This window comes from Fringilla coelebs (genome assembly GCF_963513975.1).
Source record: "Fringilla coelebs genome assembly, chromosome: 22".
NCBI lineage: Eukaryota > Metazoa > Chordata > Aves > Passeriformes > Fringillidae > Fringilla > Fringilla coelebs.
This window is the reverse complement of record NC_140048.1, coordinates 7,658,797-7,685,857: the sequence shown is the minus strand read 5'-3', so window position 1 is coordinate 7,685,857 and position 27,061 is coordinate 7,658,797. Positions and strand designations below refer to the sequence as shown.

General features: G+C 47.0%; 2 protein-coding genes across 2 annotated transcripts; one reads left to right on the top strand and one right to left on the bottom strand.

Annotated features, from left to right (window-relative positions):
• Positions 1–10,047: 10,047 nt before the first annotated feature.
• On the bottom strand, positions 10,048–11,211 carry LOC311162212 (transcription factor HES-5-like; the record flags this gene model as incomplete). The annotated part of the gene is made up of 3 exons (XM_084220436.1): positions 11,133–11,211; positions 10,663–10,846; positions 10,048–10,313 (listed from the first exon to the last, which is right to left on the bottom strand). Exons 1-3 carry the CDS (start codon positions 11,196–11,198, stop codon positions 10,048–10,050), a joined length of 516 nt encoding a protein of 171 aa, XP_084076562.1. The 5' UTR covers positions 11,199–11,211.
• A 10,975-nt stretch (positions 11,212–22,186) lies between these two features.
• LOC311162073 (transcription factor HES-5-like) lies at positions 22,187–23,009 on the top strand (the record flags this gene model as incomplete). Its single annotated transcript, XM_084220205.1, has 3 exons — positions 22,187–22,249; positions 22,459–22,639; positions 22,768–23,009. The coding sequence occupies 3 exons, from the start codon at positions 22,187–22,189 to the stop codon at positions 23,007–23,009; spliced, it is 486 nt and encodes a 161-aa protein (XP_084076331.1).
• Positions 23,010–27,061: the final 4,052 nt, after the last annotated feature.

Genomic DNA, 27,061 nt, shown 5'->3' with positions numbered 1-27,061 from the left:
GGGTCGGTGAGATCCGGGGTGGGGGATTAGAGAGGTGGGATGGGAAGAGAGACCCCCGGGGAGGGCAAAGAGATCCCCGATAAAAAGTGGGGGGGAACGGGCGATGAGAGCCCCGGGGGTAACGTGGGGGGACGGGGAGAGACCCCGGGAGGAGCGAGGGAGGGGACCAGGACAGAGCCCTGGTGGGGTCGATGAGACCCTGCGGGAGGAATCTGGGAATCCAAGTGATTTGTGATCCCGACACCCCCCCCCAGGAATGTGAATTTGTGCCTTGGAAAATTGTATCTCTTAATTAAAAGTACTTTCTGTGTTTGGTGTCCCTGCATGTCACAAGGGGTTGGAATTCGGTGATATTTAAGGTCCCTCCCAACCCAACCCTTCCATGATTTTTTTCACCCTTGCAGTGACCTTTCTTGGCTCGGAATTCCCAGAGAATTGGCTGCTCGGGTGTGCTGTTATTTTTGTCTCACACTGAGAGAGGTGGGGGTTGATATTCCCGAGCTATGGAAAACAGCACTGCAGAGGTCCCAATGGGAAATTCGGTGTTCAATATGAACATCTCTGCTTTCACTGCAATCTGTCTAGTGTCAGTTGACCACAGGGAAACCAGCTGTAAAAACAACTTTAAAAAAATGACTTTGGGTTGATTAAGCAGATTTTTATTTATTTTTTGACCGTTAAAAGTTTCTGCAACTTCTGATGTTCAAGATAACTCTGGCACAGGTCATACATAGGTGCAGCTTGCACAGAACACATCATAACATCCTCCAAGGACAGTAACAAATTCCCATTTCCCCCTGGCAAAAGGGTACCAAAAACTAAATATAATTTATACACCTGCCTTTCATGAAAGACTTAGATAAATATCTCTTTTATAATGGACAGCACAGCTGTAACTTTCAGTCCTACAAGGACACAAAAACGAGCTCCTGCCTTTACAAAAGGCACACACGCATCCTGAACCTCACAAACAGCCCCGGCTCGTGAGCAAGACATCCCGAGGAATTTCCTCTACGTAGTTTGGGATATGGTTTAACCATCCTCAGAGCGTGCTCAGTACAGACTATAAATATTATAGATTATAAATATTATAGATTATAAATATTATAGATTATAAATATTATAGATTATAAATATTATAGAACCCCTCGTGGCGCCGTGGGAAGGCCAGACTCCCAAACGTGTCCCGTGAGACACATTCCAGGTGTGGATGCCCTGGGAGGGAGAGGAAAGAGGATTTTTGGGAATTCTGACCGTCCCAGGGGCTACAGCTTTCCCAGCAGAGGTACAGGGACAACCTCGCAGAGGTTGAGAACAGCCGAGCCCTCCCAGCAGGAGGATCCAGCTGACATTCCCTCGGAACAACTTTGTCTCCACGCGGTGGGATGGCTGCGGTCCTTCAGGGAGAAGGGGAGCAAGGACCTGCTCTAAAAAGGGGAAACATTCTTCCCTACTCGTGAGAGGAGCGGGGGCGACTTGTACAGCAAGTCATAGGCTCCTCTGGAAAACGGGAGGCGTCGAAATAAACACGGAATCGGGAAATGCGGGTGCCTCCCGAGGCTTCGGCATCGCTTCGGGGCCGGAGGCGGGTGCGGAGGAAGAGGCAGAGTCCCCAAGTGCCACCTGTGACCTCTGGGAGCGGCAGCTCAGCTTCCCCGTGGGACAGAGGGACGGGAATTGCAGAGGAGCCCGTCAGGATCATCCCACTGTGGGCTCCTGGCAGGGACTGCAAGGGCAGGAGAGGAGAAAAGTGTTACACGGGGAGACGCTTTTCCCAAAGGAAAAGGCAGTGAGAGGGATAGGGGATGGGATGGGATGGGATGGGATGGGATGGGATGGGATGGGATCGATGGGATGGGATGGGATCAATGGGATAGGATGGGATCAATGGGTTGGGATAGAATGAGATGGGATCAATGGGATGGGATGGGATCGATGGTATGGAATCAATGGGTTGGGATCAATGGGATGGGATGGGATCAGTGGGATGGTATGGGGTCAGTGGGATAGTATGGGATCGATGGGATGGGATCGATGGGATGGGATGGGGTCAGTGGGATGGGATGGGATGGGGTCAGTGGGATGGAATCAATGGGATGGGATGGGGTCAATGGGATGGGCAGCACTCACCTCGCCCATATCCCGGCTCGCTCACAGCCATCCCCCCAGGATTTCTCCTTTGCCCCGCTCGTAGTTGGGCTGGTCTCTCTGAAATCCCTTCTCCAGACAGCTCCAGCTGTTGTAAATCCCACTTGGGGTTCCCGAGCTGTAACACAGATGGGAAGGTGAGGGAAGGTGAGCAGCCAGGCTCCCTTGGCATTCCCCAGGGGCATTCCCCTGGGGTCTCTCACATTTCTGGAGGATGCAGCCTCCCTTTTTATCCCCAGCTCCCAGCCCCGCAGAGAGCCCTCGCCGGCTCTCAGGTACTCACCCTGCGCTCCCCTCCGGGCCGTGGGATGCTGTCCTGCTTTAGGGCAGACGTGCAGGGACAGAGCAGCGTTATCCCAAGGGCTGCTCCCAGCTCCGAGTAGGGAAGGCAGCCGGGATCTGCCCTATTTATACACAGGGGCCGCATTACAAGAGTCTGGGTCCGGAGCGAGTCGCAGTTTCCCACAGTCGCCAGCCAATCCGAGCGTGGCCGGGACAATGGGAAAGCATCCATTACAGCATGGCAAATTGACTGTGAATCGCCTGGGGATAATACCCCGCTCCCAAAGGAGCAGGTGGGCCGGGGAGTGCGGGACACAATGGGGTTTGGCATCGCGGCGCTGGGCAGGGAACGTGGGAAAGCGTTGCCCGTCATTATCATCCGGCTTCTGCCTGATGTTGGGAACTTGGACATCTCAATGTGCTGCCTTTTCCCAGGATGGCTTGAAATGAAGCACAGAAGACTGATCCCAGGAAGAGATAATGCTCTGCGCCCCGAAGAGAGGTTGAAAAGGGAGAGATGCAGAATTAGAGGGGCTAAACCCTTTCATTGACATTAAACCGTGCTTAGATGAATACAGTACCAGATAATTTTCGGGCAACGAGGGACTAAAATCGAGGGGAGAGCCCTTCAAACAGTTGGCTCGAAATATTTTCCTCTCTATTGTTTAAAGTCCCTCTGTAAGTTATACCCTGAGCTCTTCCTTGCTTTTGTTTGGGTAATCTGGGCTTTCCTACGGCAGCCCGGGACATGTCGTGATTGTGATGTCTTTCCCAAACACGTCCTGTTTAATTTCATGCCACTTTGTAAATGCCTCACTGTTCCTGAGTCTCCACCTAAATATATTTCCCGTTTACAGACATCTGAGAGGGAGTGAAAAGTCAGTTCCTGACTATTCTTTTGCTATAACAAAATTTCCTGACTATTATTTTGCTATATTATCCCATCTGCAGGTTGTTCCACAGGTGTGAGGCCCTCCTGTGACTGCCCAGCCTTGGCATTTCTCACCCCTGTAATGAAGGAGAAAGGATCAGGGCAGGATCCTGGGTTGGAGCTGCCTTGGAGCAATATTTATTTATTTTTTTCCAGGCTATTTTAAGCTGCCAGCTCAGGTCTGCTGCCCCCTTCCAGCACAACCCAGTACAACTACAACACCTGTAGCATCTCACCCTTCTCGTAAGACTAAAAGTAGAATAAAAATTTTTAAAACACGTCTCAGTTACCCCATCTCTAAGTAAAAATAAAACCAAGTTAATTCCAAAAAAAAAGTTAAAAATGTTAGGAAAATTAATCCACAAACACCAGATGTTTATGTCCAAAAAGGAGACTGAGGAGTCCCTTTTGACTTTATTTGAATAAAGGGAGAGGCCATGGGGCATTCCCCTGGGGTCTCTCCAATTTTTGGAGGATGCAACCTCCCTTTTTATCCCAATTTCTTTCTCTCTTTCCCCATTTCTGAGATACTTGAGAGGTTCAGAGTCCCTGAAACACCTGATACCAAAGATTCCCCTCTAATGTACAACCCTCCCTTTTCATTTTTAATTCTTATGGAATTTTAGGGGTTTTTCTTCCCCATTGTTTCTTCCATCTCTCAATGCCTAATTTCATTTATCAGCAAACCTAAAGTTTATTAGTAAAAGCAAATATCTATTTCCATTCATCAATCAGTGGAATCCTTCCTATTGTTTCTTTTCTCTCCCAGTGCTGGTTTTATCCACCAGCACACCCACAGCTGGTTTGGAATGACACATCCACCATTCCTCTCAAAATTAAAAGCCCAATCCATGCATGAGCTTGTGCTGTTCGTGCAGAGGGAAGCGAAGCACGGGATTTTCTGGACGCCTCCCGGGATGAAGTTGGGAAGGAAGGAGGGTGGGGAGGAAGGAGGATGCTGGCAGCAGCCACGGGGAGAGGGGAGGGAAGCTCTGACCCAATTTCCAGCCCTGGAAATATGAAATGAGCGGGTTTAAAGAATGCCACGCTGTCCCCAGCACAATGCCCCCGCCTCCAAAGGGCTCCACCAGCTCGGGGTGATTAAAGGCTGATCCCTTCCTCCAGGGGCCGGGCAGATGGTGCCGCAGGCGGGGGCTCTGCCCGGGACCCTCCCAGGCACACTTCTTTTGTTGAACAGCAAAATGGGAAATCCTGGGAGCTCCCTCCATCCGATGGGAATGGTGAGCCAGGCACACAAGAGCCCTCTGCTCCCAAACACCCCCCTTCCTGGCTTTTTCTGTATTTTCCATGATATTTTCTGAAAAATCCCTCAGCCAGGATTCTTCTCCTGGGAAGCTGAGAAGCCTCAGAAAAGAGTGAAAAAAAATAATTATCTGATTGCTTTGGAATCTGGTCTGGAGGTGGTTTACCAACAAGTGCATCTTTGATTGGTTCCATGTGAATTGTTTTTAATTAATGACCAGCTGTGTCAGACTCTGAGGAGTCAGTCAGGAGTTTTTATTAATCATTCTTGTTAAGCCTTCTGATGTAATCCTTTATCTTTCTATGGTATAGTTTTAGTATAGCATTCTTATATAATGATATGATATATGATATGATATATGATATGATATGATCAGCCTTCTAAGAACATGGAGTCAGATTCTCACCTCTCACCTTGTCCTGGGGACCCTCACAAACTCCACATTCCTAGATCACAAATCTTCCACTCCCCCTGTGCCTGCCTCATTCTCCTCCTCTGTGTGCTGCTGCAGGGTGACAGAAGCAGATATTCCCCCTGCTTGGTTTGGTTATTTGTAAAAGCAAATATCTTTTTCCATTCATCAATCAGTGGAATCCTTCCCATCATTTCTTTTCTCTCCCAGTGCTGGTTTTATCTCCCAGCAGACCCACAGCTGGTTTGGAAAGACAAATCCACCATTCCTGTCACCAGGGATCCAGGAAAGGATGCAGGAAAGGATGCAGCCACCCCAAGACTGTCTTTATAGGTTGGTGTCCATGACAATCCATAAATCAGAGCAGCTGGCGGATCTCCACCCTGAGGAATTGCTGCTGGGCCTTTCTGCTCCTGGTTTAGGGGTGGTGGTTTCAGCCCAGGTGTAATTTACACACACAGTTTGCACAAAAGCTGCCACTGCTTGTAATACCAATATTGTCAGCTTTCTTAGCCTGTGATTTTCCAAGGAGGGTGAGAGGAATGGTGGATTTGTCTTTCCAAACCAGCTGTGGGTGTGCTGGGAGATAAAACCAGCACTGGGAGAGAAAAGAAACGATGGGAAGGATGCCACTGATTGATGAATGGAAATAGATATTTGCTTTTATAAATAAACGTTAGGTTTGCTGATAAATGAAATTAGACATTGAGAGATGGAAGAAACAATGGGGAAGAAAACCCCTAAATTCCATAAGAATTAAAAATGAAAAGGGAGGGTTGTACATTAGAGGGGAATCTTTGATATCAATAAGTCTGAACCTCTTGAGTAACTCAGCCAGTGGGAAAAGAGAGAAGGCAAATGTGGCTGGGAAATTTGGATAAAAAGGGAGGCTGGGTCGTCCAAAAATTGGAGAGACCGCAGGTGAAAGCCCCATGGCCTCTCCTTTTATTCAAATAAAGCCAAAAGGGACTCCTCAGTCTCCTTTTTGGACATAAACCTCTGGTGTTTGTGGATTCATTTTCTTAACAGGGGAAACTCAGTGTGCTGCAATGGAGCAACAGGTCTGGAGGAGGATGGACTGCCAGCAAAGAGTGTGGAAGCCCAGAATTTCCTAGTCAAGCCCAGAATTTCCTTGTCAAGCCCAGAATTTCCTTGTCTGTGTCACACAGATTTAAAAAGCAGAGCCCTGTACCTCTGTGGCTGTGCTTCCAGCTCACAACTCGATGCCTCACACCAATTTCAGAATATTTTCACTTTAGACCATTTCCTACATCCATGCCAGCCCGTCTCCCAGATGCCATTGATGGCGTTTTTAAAGAAATAATTACGATTTTTAATGTGGTTTTTTTTTTCCCCTTCCCTGTGCCTTCCTTAAAATCTTTCTGACAACCCCTCTTGAGACACCTATTTAGTGTCAAAGAGCATAACGTTCCCAAGTTTTTAAAAGGGCCTTGGCATAATACTGATCGATCAATGTGCTCCTTGGGAAAATAGCTCTCCAGATGGTCCATCGGGACAGGAATTGCTGCTCGTCACAAAGAGGAGCCAAAAAGCGTCACTAATGTGGGCTGTTGTGAGGCACGCTTCCTTTGTGGGCCTCTGAATGCCCTAAATAGGGAAGAAAGTGTGGGAAACTCCGAGAAACTCAGGCCCACACTCTGAGGTTAATAGGGGCTTTGTCAGGGGAGTATTCCTGAGCTGTGGGATCAGCATAATAAACAACATTTTCCCCTAAGGGTGGGAATGTGTTGGGAGCAGGGGAGAGTCACCCCAGGGGCAGGAGGAGCCCTAAGAAGCTTTGAGTTCAATTATGAGAAGTGATAATAATTAATAAATTGTCAACATAACCTTTGCTGTGCAGGGGCTGGGCAGGTTGGAGGTCTGGCTTTTAGCTCTGGGGTAATTGGTAAATTAAAGCCCTGAGGGGCAAGGATGGGCTTGATGGTGAGAGGAATGGTGGATTTGTATTTATGAACAAGCTGCGGGTCTGCTGGGAGATAAAACCAGCCCTGGGAGAGGAAAGAAACAATGGGAAGGATTCCACTGATTGATGAATGGAAAAAGATATTTGCTTTTACTAATAAACTTTAGGTTTGCTGATAAACGAAATTGGGCATTGAAAGATGAAAGAAACAATGGGGAAAGACCCCTAAATTCTGTAAGAATTAAAAATGAAAAGGGAGGGTTGTACATTAGAGGGGAATCTTTGGTATCAGGTGTTTCAGGATGTCTGAATCTCTCAAGTAGCTCAGAAATGGGGAAAGAGAGAAGGGAAATGTGGCTGGGAAATTGGGATAAAAAGGAAGCTGCATCCTCCAAAAATTGCAGAGATCCCAGGGGAATGCCCCATGGCCTCTCCCTTTATCCAAAAAAAGCCAAAAGGGACTCCTGAGTCTCCTTTCTCCTTTTTGGACATAAACCTCTGGTGTTTGTGGATTCATTTTCCTGACAATGGAAAGCAGAACAGGAGCACTTGCACCACTTGGACCACACAAAGCTGCTTTTCCCGTGGGGTTTGCTCCCTTCCCGCTGCCCAGGGAGGAGGAATTCACTGCTTCTCTCCCTTACACCCATTTTTTACACCACCTGCAGAGGTGCTGCCAGCTGTGACCCCCAAGCCTGGCTCCTTGGGTGGAATCCCATCCCCAGAAGAGGAGCCACACGTGTGGCTGTGTCCCCTGCAGTGCACATCAGGCTTTGGGGCACATGGCACTCCAGCTGAGCCTGAACTCCCCCAAACCACCCTAATTAGCCTTGGTTTAAAGCCCCACAGGCATGGACAGCTGGAGTTTTGCTGGGGTTCAGAAGCCTGTGCTAATTAACAAGGACAGGTTGAGCACAGAGAGGTTGAAGGGACTTCTTCGAGCTCGCTAAGCAACCATAAAACCCAAAAATATCTCTTGTGAATTATTTAGGAGTTCATTAGGAAGAATAAATCTGGAGCACTGGTAGAGCCCTGCATCAAACCCCTTCCCCCTTGAAGAGCACTCCACCAGCCTGTGCAGAAATAAAACTGTTAGGAAAATGAATCCACAAACACCAGGGGTTTATGTCCAAAAAGGAGACAGAGGAGCCCTTTTTGGCTTTATTGGAATTAAAGGGAGAGGCTCCTCTGTCTCCTTTTTGGACATAAACCTCTGGGTGTTTGTGGATTAATTTTCCTAAGAAAACCAAAATGATCCACGGCCCAAAATGAGGCAGAGCAGCACATCCCTGTTTGGTTTTTGGGGCTTTTCTGTGTGGTTAACAGAGGATTTCACCACAAACCCAAGGAGGACTGGGCAGGCTGAGTGCTGGCTGCAGTTTGATCTGTCAGCTGAGCAGATCTCAGGTTGCTCCAGGCTTTTGACAAGATCAGATATTCAGTGTTTCCTTTTGTTTGGGAGCAAACCCTGGGTGCTTGAAATGAAGGTTTTCGAGGGCACCTCTCCCAGGGAGTCTGAGGAAAGTTGGATTGTTGACCAAAAGTGTTTCCTGCTCTTCCTGCATCTCTGGAAGAAGGAGAGTGTCCCCTGTCATAAACCCAAACCAGTGAATTGCTGTGGCTAGAGAATCCTTTTGTGAAATGATTATTTGTTCAGATTTATTTTGAAGAAAAGGAAAAAGAAAAGGAAATAATTTAGGAGAGGAAATGCTTTCTCAGCCTCTCTTATCTGATTATTCTTTTAGCCAGATGTGGGCTAATTTCACTTCAGTAAAGGGAGCCTAACAGAATTTGTGTCATAAAATACAGAGTTCACCCAGTTGCAGGTAGTTTTAAAGATCCCCAAGCTGAGGCAGGTGCCAAACCCTTTGGAAGTTATTGGGAAATTTGCACAATACTCCCTTCCAAACAGGCAAAGAGCACAAGGCTGATCTCAGCTTGGTGGGGAAATGAAGTGGCTCTGGAATGTGGAGGCTGAATAGGTCACTGTCAAATCTGAAAGGCTGCCACTTCTCAGCCCCTCACTTCCATTTCGATTTTTGATAATTTTTCCGAGGTTGCTTCCTTGCAGGATCTGAAATCCAGCTCTGCCAAAGGGATTGCACAGCTGTAATTCACGTATTGGAGTGAAGGGCTCAGAACTGACCCCTCCCGATGGCTTCCCCACCACAGCAGAGGCTGCAGGCACCCACTCCGGCAGTGTCAGCCCTTTTAATCATCCCAAAGCAAAGCATTAATGAGCAATGTCAGCCCTTTTAATCATCCCAAAGCAAAGCATTAATGACTAAAACCATTTTTATTGTACTGTACAGTGAAGACATGCAAGTCGAACATCACACAGGATGAATACATCACAACTTTATAAAAGCTTTTTAAGCTCCTTAGCGTGCTCAGTGAATGATTGTAAAGTACTTATTGCCTCCCTTCCTCCCCCTTTTCCTTAAGGTATAGCAGAGGTATTTCCTTTACAAAAGGCACCGATTATCCCTCAAACGAGAGCAGCACAAAGTGACACGAAGAGAATTGTCCCCAGAGCTCTCTGTGATCGTCACCACTTTCTGTAAGAAGGATACTAAAAATAGCAGAGGAGCTTCAGAAGAATCAGCATTTCTTAATGACAACTTTCACTCAAAAGGGAAAGGCTCAATGCTCTCTTTATGATACAAAATACATTCCCCAAAGGGCTCCTTCTTGAGGAAGGTCAATACATTATCTAGAGACAATGGAGCACTTGAACTGTGACCCAGGCAGCCAGCAGAAAGATTTCCCCTGACAGCCACAGGCTCAGCAGAGCCTGTGATGGAAACCAAAGGTCATCTGCTCTCTAAATCACCACAGGACTTGGTCCTGTCTTTGGCCAGGAGCCACCGATAAAAGCAACAAATTTGCTGCAAGATACACCCAGAGTCCTTCACTATGAAGGGAAACCACCCAGCGACCCTCATTTCTGGTGACAGAAAAAAAACCAATAACCACCCCCTCCTCCCACCTTTGGAAAGCAACGTTTCCTACTTCAAAGAGGAACTAATAAACCACAGGTCCCTCTAGTTTTTGGAGCAAAACGTTGGGAATAAAGCTCGGCAGCTCTACCAGGGTCTCCAGATGGTGGGAGCAGCAGGCAGGCTCTTCTGGGCAGGCTGTTTTCTGGGAAGCACGCAGGGAGACAGGGGGGAGCCACGCAGAGCTGCAGAGTAGGAGGCATCTGCAGCCAGCTGAGCCTTGCAGAAGTGCTTGATCAGCTGGACCTGGGTCTCCTTCTTGGGCTCGTAGTAGGACAGAAAGTGCATGGCTTCCTTCAGGCACCGCAGGTACCCGCTGTTAAAGTCCTGCTCCGGGCTCTTGTGGATGAAGGCTGAAAGGGAAAGGAAAGCAGATGCAGAGGGTTAAAATCACGGCCAAAACACGGGGCAGGGACCCAACACCAATGCTGCTGGTGGAGTGTGGAGCTGGGAAAGCACCGAGCCTCCAGCTGGCTGGGCTGGCACCAGTGGCATTCCTGAGCCTGGGATGTGCTGTGGTGTGGAGGAGGCACGCTTTTGGGGGAAGGTGGGAAAGGGAGGGCAGCCCTGCTAGAGCTCAAATCAACAATTTGTGCAGTGACTTTCACGTGCCTGGGGTGCCCCAGGTGCTCGCCTCGGGGTGTCTGGGAGGGCACAGCCCTGGGAGCAGGTCCAGGTGTGCCATACCTGCCCTGCACTCACTTTTTTGGTCCTGCAGCTGGCTCTGCTGCTTCAGGTAGCTGACAGCCACTTCCAGGATGTCGGCTTTCTCCAGCTTGGAGTTGGGCTGGTGCCTCTGGAACTCCTTCTCCAGGAGCAGTTTCAGCTGCTCGATGCTGCTGTTGATCCGGTCCCGGCGCATTTTCTCCACCACCGGCTTCCTCAGCTGCGAGAGAGGGAGCAGATCCTCAGGGATTTGCTGAGACCTGACCCAGTTTCCCCTCTGATGCCCTGATACACCCATCTTCAAAGATGCTTATTTCTGCCAGGAGAGCTGTGTGACGCTGCTTGCCCATTCCCCACTCTTTTTAATTTTTAAAAACCTATCTAATCCCCCAATCTCTCTTTAACATATTTGCCCTCCCCCAGACCACTTCCCCTTCTTCTCCCATGTTATATTTATTTTCTAGAAGCAGGCCAGCCCTTCCAATCCCCTCAGGGGCTCTACTTACTTTATTCTTTTCCTTTGGCAGCAGCTTCTCCTCCATGTGGATCATGAGAGCATTGCTGGGAGCCATTCTGAGCGCTCAGCCCTGGGCACAGACCCCAGGCAGCTGCTGTGCCGAGTGTCAGGAGATGCTCTGGCAGCTCCCAAATCCCTCTATTTATACCCAGGGAGCCGGGGCAGATACGTGAGTGTGGGGATGGCCGGTGTTTCCCACAGCCCCGCAGCCAATCCAGCCCCGCAGAGGGACAATAGAGGAAGCATCCATTAGTGCATGGTACATTGATTGCCAATGCCCCGGGGAGAATAACCTTCTGCCCACGCTGCTGGTGGAGTGTGGAGCTGGGAAAGCACCGAGCCTCCAGCTGGTTGGGCTGGCACCAGTGGCATTCCTGAGCCTGGCATGTGCCGTGGTGTGGAGGAGGCACGCTTTTGGGGGAAGGTGGGAAAGGGAGGGCAGCCCTGCCAGAGCTCAAATCGACAGCCCCAGGGACATCTCTGCCCTTCCCAGAGCTTGGAGGAGCTCTGTGCGTGTGTTGAGTTTGTGGTGAGAGATGAGAATTTGACTCCACGTTCTCAGAAGGCTGATTATTCTATTCTATTCTATTCTATTCTATTCTATTCTATTCTATTCTATTCTATTCTATTCTATTCTATTCTATTCTATTCTATTCTATTCTATTCTATCCCATCCCATCCCATCCCATCCCATCCCATCCCATCCCATCCCATCCCATTCCATTCCCATACTAAGAAAGAGAAGGATACAGGCAGAAGGTTTAACAAGAACGATAATAAAAACTTGTGACTGACTCCTCAGGGTCCCACACACCTGAACCGTGACTGGTCATTAATTAAAAACAATTCACATGTTTGGATAAACAATCTCCAGAGCAGCAAAACATGGAGAAGCTGAGGCTTCTCATCTTGCCAGGAGGAGAAATCCTGGCAAAGGGATTTTTAATATCCTGGTGGCAGTGGAGTGTGCGGCGTGTGGAGCTGGGAAAGCAACCATTTATTTTGTGATAAAGGCAAGATAAAGAATGAAGCTTTGAGGGCACTGGAGGTCAGTTCTGATTTTGTGTTGTGAGTAAAATATCTGCTGGGGTACAACCCTTGAGACAGCACCAAAAAGAACCCAGAAGCCACCTGGGGGAAGCTGCACCCTGCCGTGTGTGGCTCCAGCCCAGGTGCCCCAGGCAGAGGTGTGCTCCTCCTGCGAGCATCTGGGCACGGCAAGGGAGGGGGAAATGTGCAGTGAGGTAAGAAAACCAAAGAATTCCTTGCTGCAATGAAGCCCGGGGGCAATGGGCAGTTGACAGGAAGGAGGGAGGTGTCACTGCTTTGGGCAGTGACGTGGGACTCATTGTAGCAGCCTGAATGGACTCAGCTCTTTGTGAGGGGCAGATGTTGTCCTCGGAGCCCCTTTATTCCCTGCCTTGTGGGAAAGCCAGGAGACAAGACATCTCATGAGCACTTTGAAGCAGTCAAAGGATTATGATACAGAATAAGACACAGCTCAGAGACCAAGCCCCAGCTTCTGCCAGCTTTAATGAGGTGTTGCCTGTTTTCCTGTGTTCTCTGGCTGGCCTTCCTCCAGGAGCTGCTGTCCTGAGTTATCCCTTTCCTAGCAGGGGAGCCTTGCTGGCAGACAGGTAGGCATGGACCAAGCTGGTTGAAGACACTTCAGTGTCAAAAACCATCTTTTTCCCGACTCCTGAGAAGCCCTGACCTTTATTGCTGTATTAGAACTGATAGCCAGATGGTCTTTTGGGAGTTGGATTCCTTCCCTTTAAATCATTCAGGCTCAAGCACCGTCACTAATGTCGGGAGGAGTTGCAAGGCACACTTCTATTGTCCCGGCAAGAAATGTTATCAATGGGGGAAGAGTCTGGGAAAGGCAGAGAAATCCAAACCCACACAGCCTGCTGCTAATAACCCCTTTGTGGAGCTGTGCTTCTGTTGGGGCACCATGAACTCTGTGGCTTTTTCACCCAGGAAGGCTGAAACGGGCACGTTTCACCATCCAGGGGAGGAAGGGGTGACAAGGGCAGGCACAGAGGTTCATGCAGGGGTGGCTGCAGGAATGCTGAGCTGGGGCTCTGGTTTGTTGTACTGTGACTCAGTTTGCTTTTTTTGGGAAAGGTGAGAGTGGTGCTGAGCTCTTCCTCTGGGAGGTGGCCTGTGCTGAGAGGCAGGGATGGGGCTCATGTGGCCCTTGTGCCTTTCTCAGGGAGCAGAGTGGAGGAGCAGCAGGGCTGGGGGTGCTGAGAGAGCCTCTTCTCCTGGTCTGTTGGAAAGGTTTTATACCCAGGGAAAGGAGGGAGGGGAGGATGAGCTCTGATTTCAGTGGATGCAGTAGGAGTACTGCCAGGGTCCCAGGCAGACACACCTGGGGGGGAAATGTTATTTTTGGATGCTGTTCAAAATGATGAGCCCTGGTGAACTGCTGGGTCTGTGTGTCACTGCTGGGGGCACCTGGTCTAAGGGTGAAGGTTCAGAGATTTCAGCACCATAAATCCCTGCAGTGTTAGCACATCCCTTCACCACCCTCATCCTCTCACAGCTTCCTCCCTGGAGGTTTTTGGTCAAGGTGTGAAAAGACAAGGAGCTACCTGTTTGAGGTGACCCCTAATGATCCTCTGACAGCTCTTAATTGAGGAGCCGCTGCTTTCTTTGTGTCTCAGATGAAGATCCCTTCTCCAAGCCCTAACCCTGCCCCTAACCCCAACCCAACTCTAATCCTGCCTGTCATGCTCTGCTCAGGATTGTCCAGTGACATGAAACAGAAAACAGTATAAAAAAAGTTTGGCTGGAAGGCAATATATAAAGAAATATCCATGAAAAACTTGTTTTTCAGGACTGGCTTCTGTTCCCACAGGGAACTCTGCATGTGAACCAATGGAGTGGGAGTCGAGGGCAATCTGCCTCTTCCAGGGGAAAAGGTTATGTTGTTATTAGAACTGTTGTATGAAATATTCCATTAAATGTCATTAACATGGCATTATCTTCCCTCCTTGAGACATCAGAACCCACTCAAAAAGGGTCTTAATACTGTAAAGTACATTCTTCACAGATTTAACCTTTTTTAATTAGTTTTTCTCCAGATCCAGAATGTTTAATATACTGCCATTCCCAGGTGCACGAGTGAAGGGAAGTGGACTTTGATCATTAAGAAACATGTGAGACAACTTGATCTGCATTTTTAGGGTTGTTAGAGGCAAAAGCAATTTCTATAGCTGCTTGTGTGGTGACCCCCGAGTAGTCATGCCCCAATGACATAGTCCTTCTACAGTGAGTATCACAAATAATTAAAAATTAAGGAGAATTTATTATTTTTTCTGCCCAGCTGAAATTCCCACAAGTCACCTCTCGGCACATTCAAGAGTGCACAAGAGGGATTTATTATTTCCTGGTATATTGACTCTGAAAGGTCTGGGGATTACAGCTGCTTTGCACATGAATGGCTGGAGTGTGTTGTACAAAAGGCATGGTCTGTGGGATAATGGGCTTGGATGTGGGAAAGAGCTGACCCTGGGGGAGAGCAGGCTGGTGCCTGATGGCAGGAATCAATTATGGCTCAAAGGAACACATTGCCCTGGGAGCAGGCTTGGCGGGAGCCACCACGGGCTGGGTTTGTCACCCTCCTCCTTCCACACCCCAGAAAACAACCAGGGGATGGATTCTGTCCTTCTGCTGCTTCCCGGGGCTCGTGGAGCTCAGGGCTCAGTCATCAGGGATTTTGGAAAGGGGCTGAGGGATCTCCTGATTTTTTAAGTTTTTCTGAGCCTTCTGATGTTTGATTCTTGTAATGAACTTTCTCACACACTTTCTGTAAATAACTCCTCGTTTTGCATTCTTTTATGGAGGAGGAGAAACCTGATGGGCTGTTGGTTTGCCCAGTGTCATTGGAGAGGTGGCACTGTCACCCTCCAAGCCACTGTCACTTTTGGAAATCTATAAATGTTGGAGGCAGAAATTAAAAGGTCCCTTTTTACCCTTGGAAAGAGCAGCCAGTCTGTGTTGCTTGGTGATCTCCCACGTGCTGCCAGGTGGGTTTGAGGTTTCTCCCAAGCATCCCTGGATGGTGCTGAGTTCCCTGGGAGCTCCTCTGGAACTCCCCATCAGCCTCCTGCCCTGCCCAAGGGAGGCCACAACAAACAGAAGCTGCTGGGTTCATGCACTCCCATCACTGTTTGGTTTGGGGAGGGATTTTTGGGAGAGGGTGGCACCCAGCTCTTACAATGGGCTCTGCCCCTCTGTGGGTCAGGCAGTGCTGCCAACATTTCAAATATCAAAATCTGGGCTCTGAGGAACCAAGAAATAGGCTGAACATCACAGAGGTTTAACCAAAAAAAATTGATGTTTCCCATAAAAATAAAAGTTTTTTTTTTTTTTTTTTTTTCCCATCTGCATGGGGCAGATATTTAATCACTCAGAGGCCAGTGAGGGCAGAGGTGGGAGATAAGAGATAAGAGCCAGAGGTTTCCTGGGCGTCCCCTGAGCCTCCTTTGGTTGTCCCTGCCTTGGGAACAAGGCTAGAGCTGACTCTCCCTTATGCCCCAGTGGATTGCTCCTTTTCCCTTGAGCTCAGCCTGAGTTTTGGGGTGAGTTTTGGGGTGAAAGCTCCCACTGGAACACATTTTCTTGGGCTTGGCATCAGTCACCAGGTGCACAATGGGTGTGTGTCTGGGGAAAAGTGTCCCAGGGCTCCTGTGAGGTCCTGCCCTGCCAGGCAGGTGGGTTTTGGAGACACCTTTGTGTGCTGGTGTTCACAGGGGTCCCAGGAGGAGGGAAGAGATGAGAACCTTGACTCCAGGTTTCAGAAGGCTGATTTATTATTTTATGATATAGATTATATTAAAATAAAATGATCTATTAAAACTATACTAAAAGAATAAAAGAAAGGATTTCATCAGAAGGCTGGAAAGGAATAGGAAAGAATGATAATAAAATCTTGTGACTGACCAGAGAAAGGATTTCATCAGAAGGCTGGAAAGGAATAGGAAAGAATGATGATAAAATCTTGTGACTGACCAGAGAGTCTGAGACAGCTGGACTGTGATTGGCCTTTAATTAAAAACAACCACATGAGACCAATCCCAGCTCCACCTGTTGCATCCCACAGCAGCAGACAATCATTGTTCACATTTCATTTCTGAGGCCTCTCAGCTTCTCTGGAGAAAAAAATCCTAGCAAAAGGATTTTTTAGAAAATATGTCCGTGACATTTTTGCCACGCTCAGCTGACAGCAGAATGAAGAGAGGGTGTCTGATAAAAGCAAAAAAATTATACTAAATAATAACATTTTCAAAGCCCAGTGCTGCACTTGAGGGCAAAGGAGAACTTTGGTATCTGCTGATCTGGGTGGTGCATGGCTGTGAGTGTGGTCCAGCCTGGAAATCCAATTCCTCCCACAAGCAAGGGAGCTGGCCCCATTCAGAGATGCCAAAGCTAATTAAAACAAAAGTTGGTGCAGAGCATTTTTGCAAACCAGATGTCTCAAACAACCTCTTGGCTGCTTGAAATCTTGAAATCTTGGTTTTCTCCTCTCAGCCTCATTTTCCCTCCTTTGTAAAACACTGCTAATAATACATCCTCACCACGGAGGAGGTCGCTGAGAATTCATTAGCTGGCATTTGTAAAGCACTTTGAAAATGCAAAGCCAGTGCATTATTCCTACTCTTCTGGATGCTTTCCACGTTATTAAAATCAGGATTTCAGAAAAGGCTTATCTGGGATCAAAACAGCATCCCAAACTTGAAAGGAAGCAGGACTGTTAAACCATCAACTGTGGCCTCCCCCTGCAGCCAGATGTTAAGCCCTAAAGAAGTGAAGTGGCACAAGGAATTACTTTCCCAAGTTCCCCCAGCTGGGCTGACAGGCCTTGATCAATGGTTTTCTCCACGGTGAGGGCGATGCAGATGGTCTGCCCAGAGCAAGGTTTCTGTGGAGCACAAAGGGAAGTCAAACACCATTTCTAATTCAGCTTGTAGCATGGCACACTTCCTTTATCCTGAGCCTGAATGCCCTGAATGGGAGAGCAGTGTGGGAAACTGGAGGGAACTCCACACTCACCGGGGCTGTGGGGCTCTGAGACACCCCTGTCCCCAAACCACATCTGCCTGTGACAGCCAGGGGGGGAGAGGAGTGACAGATTGAAAAATCAGATTATAAAACCTGCGTGGAGGGAAGGCAAACCACCAGGAAAAAGGAAAAAATAATAAAAAAATAAAAAAAGGGGAAGGAAGCTGTGGAGGCAGAGAGAAATTGCACCAGCCAAGCAGCAGGATGGGGAAGGACAGGGAGGAAATGGAGGGAAGGGTTGGGAGGAAAGCTGGGAGGAAATGACAGGAAAAGGAGCTGCAGAGCAGAGTCTTGCTCATCCACCAAAGGCAATTGTCCTGCTGGAGGTGGCAGAGGTGGGTGAGATTGCTCTGAGAATTCTGAGCCACATCCCCTGTTTGCCTCTTTAACCCCCCAATCTGTTAAAATCTGTCCCAGGAAATGCAGCAACTCCTGTGGAGAGTTTTGTATGACCCACGTGGAGCTATGGGAGCTGAGAAAACTCAGTCAAGTTTTACACCAGCCATACCAGGTGGAGAAAAGAAATGAGAAACAACAGAGCTGAATCTTGTTTTGGTATTTGGTGGGAGAAAATTCAAATTTTGGTTAGGTTTTGATAAATTCTGAGGTAGGCGTGGAGGTAATTTGTATTTACAAGTTCACAGAGATCAGAAATAGCTCCAGAGGTACAAAATCTGCCAAGCAAACCTTGGAGCCCAAATTCTCTGTTGGCCTCAGTGCGGATCTCAGGAAGGCCCTTGGGACTGGACCCATTTAATTTTCCACCTCAGGATGCTCTGCAGGACTCAGCACTGGCAAAATATCCCAATTTTGCTGTTTTTCCTGTTCCCAGTTCATCTCTGCCCCTGCTCCCCTGTCTGAATGACTCCCTAACACCCAGCTGGGGAAGTTTGCTGGGGAAGTTTGCTGGGGAAGTTTGCTGGGGAAGTTTGCTGGGGAAGTTTGCTGGGGAAGTTTGCCCTCTCCTGCTCTGGAGTTTCCCACACTGTTCCTTAACCACATTCCCTCCTGCCACAAAGGAAGTGTGCCCGACTACAAACCACATTAGCAACGGTGCTTGGCTCTGCTTTGTGCTCAGTGGGAAAGCCCTGCTCCCAAAAGGCCATCTGGGCAGCACTGGGAGCATCCCTCCAGACTGGGGAAGGCAGCAGCATCCTTGGGGCTTTCCAAAGGGCCAACATCTGGCAGGGATTCTGGGGCAAGGCTGTTCTTGATGGCCTGTTCCAAACATCCAGATGTGTGGTGGTTGTGAGGTGAGAGATGGGAATCTGACTCCATGCTCTCAGAAGGCTGATATTATATTATATTATATTATATTATATTATATTATATTATATTATATTATATTATATTATATTATATTATATTATATTATATTATATTATATTATATTATATTATATTATATTATATTATATTATATTATATTATATTATATTATATTATATTATATTATCATACAATATCATATTATATCATATTATACTATATTATATCATATAATATTATTATATTAACATTACATTAACATTACATTATACTATATTATATTATACCATACTATATTATACTATACTATACTATACTATACTATACTATACTATACTATACTATATTATATTGCATTATATTATATATAATATTGCTGTACTATACTAAAAATATATATCCTATATATATCCTCTACTAAAATAATATATATATATATATATAAATATTAAATAGATAAATATTTAGTATATATGCACTAAATATAGATACTATATATAGTATTTATATGATATATACACAATATATATAGTATATAATATATATTATATATAGTGTGTATATATTATAGTGTACATATACTATATATGGAGTATATATAGTATATAGTGTATATATATACTATATATATATATATACAATAATATACTATATATATATACCAAATATGTACTGTACTAAACTATAATAAAGAAATATAAAGGATGCAGACAGAAGATTTAACAAAAATGAACAATAAAAACTCATGTCTGGCTCCTCAGAGTCCAACACAGCTGATGGTGATCAGCAATTGGCCAATTTTTCCTCTCAGAGCTTGTGTGACCAATGAGAAAATAAAAATTTTTTAAAATGCATGTTTTTATTTCCAATTCCTTAAAATCTGTGTGTGACACAGAGCAAGGATGGAGAAACCTTGATGGGTTTCCCACCCAGGGGAGATTTGCTACGTTCACCTCCCAGTAATACACAGAATATTGTAATTCTTATTATCACACCCACTTTAAGTAGGTAGGTCTGCCAGCCTCTCCAGCAAAAGTGGAATGCCACAGAAAATTAATTTTATTTATTTATTTTTTTTTAATTATTTTTTTTTGCTGAGCACTTGGACTTTGTGTTCAGCCTCCTCAGGTGCAGGCTCTGGGTCAGTTTGGGTGCTGGTGGAGAGGAAATTCTGAGCCCTGACCCCTCGACTGTGCCATGCACAGCCACTCCCAGGAGCAAGGAGGGTGAGGTGGGCAGGACTGCTCCCACGGAATTAATGCAGTTTTTATCTGGGTGCTGTGTGGAGCACCAGAGGAAAGCAGACAGAGGGAAACAGGACTGGCACTTTCCTTCTTCCTGAGCTCAATTAATGAGCTGGAGGAACAAGTCCCAGCTCTGGAGCTTCTGTTTCAGGGACTCTCCCCGAGAGGGATGCCCAGAGGGTGAGATTGGTTTCAGAGGTGGAGGAATTAATGTAATTTTTATCTGGGTGCTGTGTGGAGCATCAGAGGAAAGCAGCAAGAAGGAAACAGCAATTTTCTCTGGCAAAACCACCCTGCCCATCACAGGACTGGCACTTTTCTTCTTCCTGAGCTCAATTAACGAGCTGTAGAAACGAGTCCCAGCTCTGGAGCTTCTGTTTCAGGGACTCTCCTGCACAGAGGGCAGGATTGGTTTCAGAGGTGGCATTACATGGGCTCAGAGATAATCCACAGGCTTTGAGGAGAACATGTGAACCGGTGCCACAAAAGCTTTCCCACAAGTTGACATAAAAGACCCTGAGCTCAACAGCTGCTGCTCTGTGCTGGGAGAAGGGAGCCCATTCAGGGCAGCACAATGGGGATGGAAAAGCAGAGCCTGGAGGAGGTCACTGGAGCCTTACCTGGTGCACCAATAATGAGCTGAGAGGCAGGGAGGGACGTGTCCCCGTGCTCTGGGGGAGTGTGCTCACACCAGGGGCCACACACACACATCAGTGTCAAGGTGAGCTCACCTGCAGGTGTATTAATGTGAATGCAGGTGGGGTTCACTCACTGCAGTAAGAGCTCCACAAACATAAGCCCTGGCGTTACTTGGTGGATGAATTTTGGTTAAAGTTTTCCATGGGGAATCCCTGGCTGTGTTTTTATCAGTGTCAGCTCTCCCAGCTGCAGGCAGCTCCTGAGGACATCAAACACAGCAACTGGCCCAGGGGAGAATAATGAGGAATGGGGAATTGGATTTCTGATGCGTTTATGAGGATGTAAATCTTTTCTGCACCCAGTTTTCCTTTGTTTGCAGACTAAATTAAAATAATTAAAATGTGTTTTGGGGAGGAAGCAAGAGGCAGCATGTGATACTGAACTGATTCTGAAACAATCCCAGGACCCTTCTCCACAAGTATTTGTCTTGCAGGTTTTTGGAAACAGGAGCATAAAGAGCTTATGAGAGTTTTCTTAGGGGCTGCATAAAATTCTGAGAGAAGGGAACAAGGATCAAACCAGAAAATGTTTTCCTGATTGGGAATTTGAGTTTATCTTCCTTTCCAGCCATTTCATGGCCTTAGAAAAATTATATGAAATAACATTTTCAAATGTTATTTAGTATAATTTTTTTTCATAAGTATAGTATAATAGATATATACTAAATAAATACTATACTATTATACTATTATATATTATACAGTTATGATATTTACTATAATTTTTGTGCATTTCAGTTTTGTGTGTGGATTTAGTATATTTAGTGTAATAATTGTGCGTACTTAAAATGAAACACTTTTATTTGCAGCAAGTCAAAGCAGGAAGGTGTTTTCTGCTTCCCTTGGGCAAAGGGGCTGCCAGAGCCACCTGTGAGAGAGCCACAGGTGGAAAGCAGGTTGGTGGCTTTGGGGAATTTTTTGTGATGGTACGCACAGGGGTCACAGGATTAGGAGGAGATGAGAATCTTGACTCCATGATTCAGAAGGCTGATTTATTATTTTATGATATATATTATATTATAAACTCTACTAAAAGAATAGAAGGAAGGATTTCATCAGAAGGCTGGGTGAGGATAGAAAAGGAATGAATGACAAAGGTTTTTCTCTGGACAGCCGGACTGGGATTGGCCATTAATTAAAAACAACCACATGAGCCCAATCCCAGCTCCACCTGTTGCATTCCACAGCAGCAGACAATCATTGCTCACATTTTGCTCCTGAGGCCTCTCAGCTTCTCAGGAGGAGGAATCCTAAGGAAAGGGTTTTTCACAAAACACGTCGGTGACAATTTCTGGTCGCCGGGAGCTGCTGGCGCGTGCCTGGGCAATCCCGCCATGGGCAGCTGACCTTCCTCCTCCTTCCTCCTCCTCCTCCTTCCTCCTCCTGCCTGTGACCCCCGGGCTGCCCCTGGAATGCCATTGATCCCTGGCATTAGTCAGCAGCCCTTCCCGTGGCAGGGCAGCTCTTTCCCAGCTCCTGACACACGCGGGATGCGCTGGCGGCCTTTCGGGGAGCGCGCACTCCCCACCTGCTCATCTGGGAGAAGAAGGTCATTATCCCCGAGCTATTCAGTGCCACTGGAGCATGCAAGAATAGCTGCTTCTCCCTTTGTGCTGGCCCTGGCAGGGATTGGCTGGGGAGTGTGGGAAACGCCGCCGAGCCGCAGACCCACACGCTCAGACCGTATAAATACGGGCTCCGGGCAGCTCCCAGCAGCACGTTCCTCCTGGATTCCCCTCCAAACCCTCCCTCTGCTCAGGACAGATGGCTCCCAGCGCCGTTTTCTTGGAGCCTGACAACCTGCTGACGCCAAAGGAGAAAAACAAAGTAAGTGCAGGCGCAGTTTGCAGCAGCTGGGAGCTCGCCTGGCTCTGCTGAGGAGCAGTGGTGGGCAGCAAACAGCCCTGGGGAGGGTCAGGGAGAGCATCCTTTAATCACAGGGCTCTCTTCCTTTGCTTTTTGCAGCTGAGGGAGCTGGTGGAGGGTCAGGGAGAGGATCCTTTAATCACAGGGCTCTTTTCCTTTGCTTTTTGCAGCTGAGGAAGCCGGTGGTGGAGAAAATGCGCCGGGACCGGATCAACAGCAGCATCGAGCAGCTGAAACTGCTCCTGGAGAAGGAGTTCCAGAGGCATCAGCCCAACTCCAAGCTGGAGAAAGCCGACATCCTGGAGATGACTGTCAGCTACCTGAAGCAGCAGAGCCAGCTGCAGATGAAGAGTGAGTTTTGAGTTTTCTTTCAGTCTCCGTTTTACCGCAAATCTGTGACTGTTGCATGAATCCCGAGCCATGGACAGCTGTACTAAACTATCCTTTCTTCCCTCTCCCTCTTTTCTTCCCTCCTCCAGCTGCAGGATCCTTCCATAAAAGCTCCCAGTTTGACTTCAGAGAGGGCTACTCCAGGTGCTTGCAAGAAGCTTTCTATTTCCTCTCTCTCCACAAAGTCCGGACTGAAACGCAGACCAAGCTTTTGAGCCACTTCCAGAAGAGCCAGGCAGCTGCTCCAGATGTTTCCTTCTGCCCTGGGAACGCCAGTGCCCTGAAACAAGTGTCTCCAAAGGACAGCAGCCCTCTCTGGAGGCCCTGGTAGTCAGGGGAGGACCTGTGACAGTCCAGAGGAAGGATCTGACTGCATCTGATAGTCCAGCTCTGATCCTCTCTCCTGTAGGGAATTTTATTTCCCCCCCTTTGTTTTATTTATGTGTGAGAACACCGTGCTTTTGGCTTTTTTGGGAGCCTCTGGCAAAAGCTGAGGTGTTCTGTCTGGTGTTGGAGCTGTGTAGGCACTGGTGCAGTGCTGCCCAGGCAGGGGCAACGCCTTCAGGATGAAGGAGGGTCTTTGTAAATGTTACACGTGTGATGGACAGGAATTGCTGTAGGAGATTTTCTCTCTTGTTCCCAGTAAGAGCCATCAGCTCTGCTCTGGCTTGGCTGGCCACTCTGGTTGGCTCAGTCACTCTGGAGGATGAATTTGTTCCCTTTGGTTCGTTCACACTTGGTTAAAGCATTTCCCTCTGCTTGCTTATCAGCTGTGCAGCATCAAAAACAGGTTTGGGTTTGGTTTGGATTTCTCCCCCGTGGCCCTTTCATAGTCCTGTACATACAGTGTGAGGGATGACCAGGAGTTAGGAAACTATGTGGAATATTTCTACTATTTGATGCTTTTTTCAATTTAGAAAAAGAGTATGTTGTTGCTTTATGTTAAAGAAAAGTAGTAGGTAACAGGCTTGATTTGTCAATGTTATACATTTTGGGTGTAAGCTATGCTTTTTTTAGCATTTTCATTATAATAATGATTTTTATCTGTATTGAGTGCTTGAATTCCTGGTGGATGATGTTTCTCCCAGTGCTGGGACTGCCCTATGGCTCACCTGCATACTGTGTATGCATCTCTGTGTGTGTAGAGAGCAATAAAATGCATTTGTGTGCAACTTCTGTCTGGGTCTCTCCATCTGAAGGATGTGCAGCTGGGAAAAGCTGTCACTCTGAAGAAATGGCTTTTTTGTCAAGCTCAGGGAGCTCCCATTCACGTTTACTCTGTGTATTCCCGTGAATCCCACCATGTGAGTCACCCCAAACCTCAAGGAGGGCTCCTGCCATTCCTGCAGGATCCCACTGAGCGTTCCCTCAGTCCTGTCCCAATGTCCTGCACCTGCCCAAAACCTGACTCCTATTTCCACACCATTTATTCACAAACAGACCACTAAGCCGAATTTTGAGGGGTGGGTTTGTGCCAGGTTTAGTGGGGTTTGTAGCAGGATTTGAGGGGTTGGTTTGTACCAGGCTTAGTGGGGTTTTTACCAGGATTTAAAGGATGGGTTTGCCAGGTTTAGAGGGGTTGGTTTTTACCAGGTTTTGTGGGGTTTGTACCAGGATTTGAAGGATGGGTTTGTGCCAGGTTTAGTGGGGTTTTTACCAAGATTTAGGTGCTTGGTTTGCCAGGTTTAGACTGGTTGGTTTGTGCCAGGTTTAGAGGGGTTTCTACCAGGATTTGAGGGCTTGGTTTTCCAGGTTTGAAGGATTGGTTTGTGCCAGGTTTGGAAGGGTTAGTACTAGGATTTGAGAGGTTGGTTTGACAGGTTTTGAGAGGTTGGTTTGTGCCAGGTTTAGTGGGGTTTGTAGTAGGATTTGAGGGGTTGGATTGCACCAAGCTTAGTGGGGTTTGTAGCAGGATTTGAAAGGTTGGTTTGTGCCAGGTTTAGTGGGGTTTTTACCAGGATTTAAAGGATGGGTTTGCCAGGTTTAGAGGGATTGGTTTTTACCAGGTTTTGTGGGGTTTTTACCAGGATTTGAGGGGTTGGATTGTGCCAGGTTTAGTGGGGTTTTTACCAGGATTTGAAGGATGGGTTTGTGCCAGGTTTAGTGGGGTTTTTACCAAGATTTAGGTGCTTGGTTTGCCAGGTTTAGAGGGGTAGGTTTGTGCCAGGTTTAGAGGGGTTTCTACCAGGATTTGAGGGGTTGGTTTGCCAGATTTGAAGGATTGGTTTGTGCCAGGTTTGGAAGGGTTGGTACTAGGATTTGAGAGGTTGGTTTGACAGGTTTTGAGAGGTTGGTTTGTGCCAGGTTTAGTGGGGTTTTTACCAGGATTTGAAGGATGGGTTTGTGCCAGGTTTAGTGGGGTTTTTACCAGGATTTAGGGGCTTAGTCTGCCAGGTTTAGAGGGGTTTCTATCAGGATTTGAGGGCTTGGTTTACCAGGTTTGAAGGATTGATTTGTGCCAGGTTTGGAAGGGTTGGTACTAGGATTTGAGAGGTTGGTTTCTACCAGGATTTGAAGAGTGGATTTATGCCAGGTTTATTGGGGTTTTTACCAGGATTTAAGAGCTTGGTTTGCCAGGTTTAGAGGCGTTGGTTTTTACCATGTTTAGAGGGGTTTGTAGCAGGATTTAGGGGCTTGGTAAGCCAGGTTTAGAGGGGTGGGTTTGTGCCAGGTTTAGGTGGGTTTCTACCAGGATTTGAGGGGTTGGTTTGCCAGACTTTGAGGGGTGGGTTTTTGCCATGTTTAGAGGGGTTGGCTTGGGATTTGAGTGTTTTTCCAGGTTTTCAGAGGGTTGCCACAATTGAAGGGGTTTGCCAGGTTTTTGAGGGGTTTTCTCCCATCACACCTGAGGAGAAGAACACTTCCCCAGCTCCACCTCTGACAGCAGCCATGGAAATCCTTGTGTCTGTGGTTCTGCTGGCTGGTGCAGCTGCCCTCACAAATATCTGGCAAAGGAAGAAAAGTTCTGTGCCCCATGAGTGTAAAGAAGATGCCTGTAAAGGGGCAGTTTTGTAATAATATCCTGAAGAATGGTCTTAGTCCTCCAGCTGAAAATTCCCCTCCCTGCTTGTTGGTGGGGCTGTTTCCTTTCCTTTGCAGCAGTGCAGGAGTCAGAGGTGTCTCTCTTTTTGGGTAATACATTAAAATCTGATTTGAGAGTGACCCAACAGTGGTTCTTGCTTATAAGAGAGCAGTAGAATCCTGGCTGTTGGAGTGGAAAGAGTAGGATTTGCTGATAAAAGCTGATAAAAGCTGATTAAAGCTGGCTGTTCATACTTTGTGTTTCCCTTTGGCATGTCATAAAGCATGAACAGCACGGGCAGGAGGAGAAAGGAGATCAAAATGAGGAGAAAGGATCAAAAACTGCTCCAGTGCAGGAACTTGGTGCCTAGCCCAAAGAAACCAGGCCTGAATTGGACATGGTTTGAACTGTGACACACAGTGGGGCTGGTTAAAAACCCCCAAAATAACCCCTTTTTTTGGTTTTTTTTTGTTTTCTCTTTTCTTTTATTTTTCCCCTAAATCATCATGAAGACAAAGGCAGCTTAAAAATGAAAAGGAGGGTGTGCAAAGGAGTTCATGAAATAGCCCAGTGGCATCTTGTGAAGCATCAAAGTTGGCAATAGCTGAGTGATCAAGGCTCTGGGAGTGTCACAGGGGCTGGAAGCTCTCCCTTTTCACACCCCCTTCAGGGGCAGTGGGCTGTGTGGAATGCCTGGACTTTTCTTCTTGCCCCATGGACAGTTGACACTTGGTATGCATTAATTAATGCATTAATTATTCCACTTGTTGCTTGTTGGTGGGAAAAAACCTGGTTTTTCTTTTTTTTTTTTTTTAACATTCTGCATGATACACAATGCAGTTTCCAAATGCATTTTTGTACAGATTTTTCAGTTTTTAGGAGAAAAGAAAGGAATTTTACACAGCAATTCCATGTAAAGCAAATTAAAAAAAAAAAATTCCATTGTGCCAAGCAAACCATGCAGCTTTTAGTAAAGAAAGTTAATATCCTCTGTGTCCACTGTGTCTAAAAAGAAAGTTTTTACTGAAGAAAACACATTCTCTTCCTGGAGAGAGAATTTAAGTTCTTCTTACTGAAGAACATTCCTGGTACCTGCAGAAGGGAAAACTGAGTTGTGTGGCTGTTGGCTTTGCCTTAAGGAAAAGGATTATTCTGGAAGAGCATCCCTGTGAATGTTTATAAGGCAGAATTTGGTGAGGATACTTTAGTTATCAGAATTGGGTATAAAATGAGATGTGGAAGAATCTGGAGAGGCACAGAAGGAAGCCCTAAATGGGTGTGCTGGGACATCTGGGAGGTGACATCCACAAGGAGTGGAAAAAATAGGAAATGCTGGCTTTTTTTTCTCAAGGAAAATATGA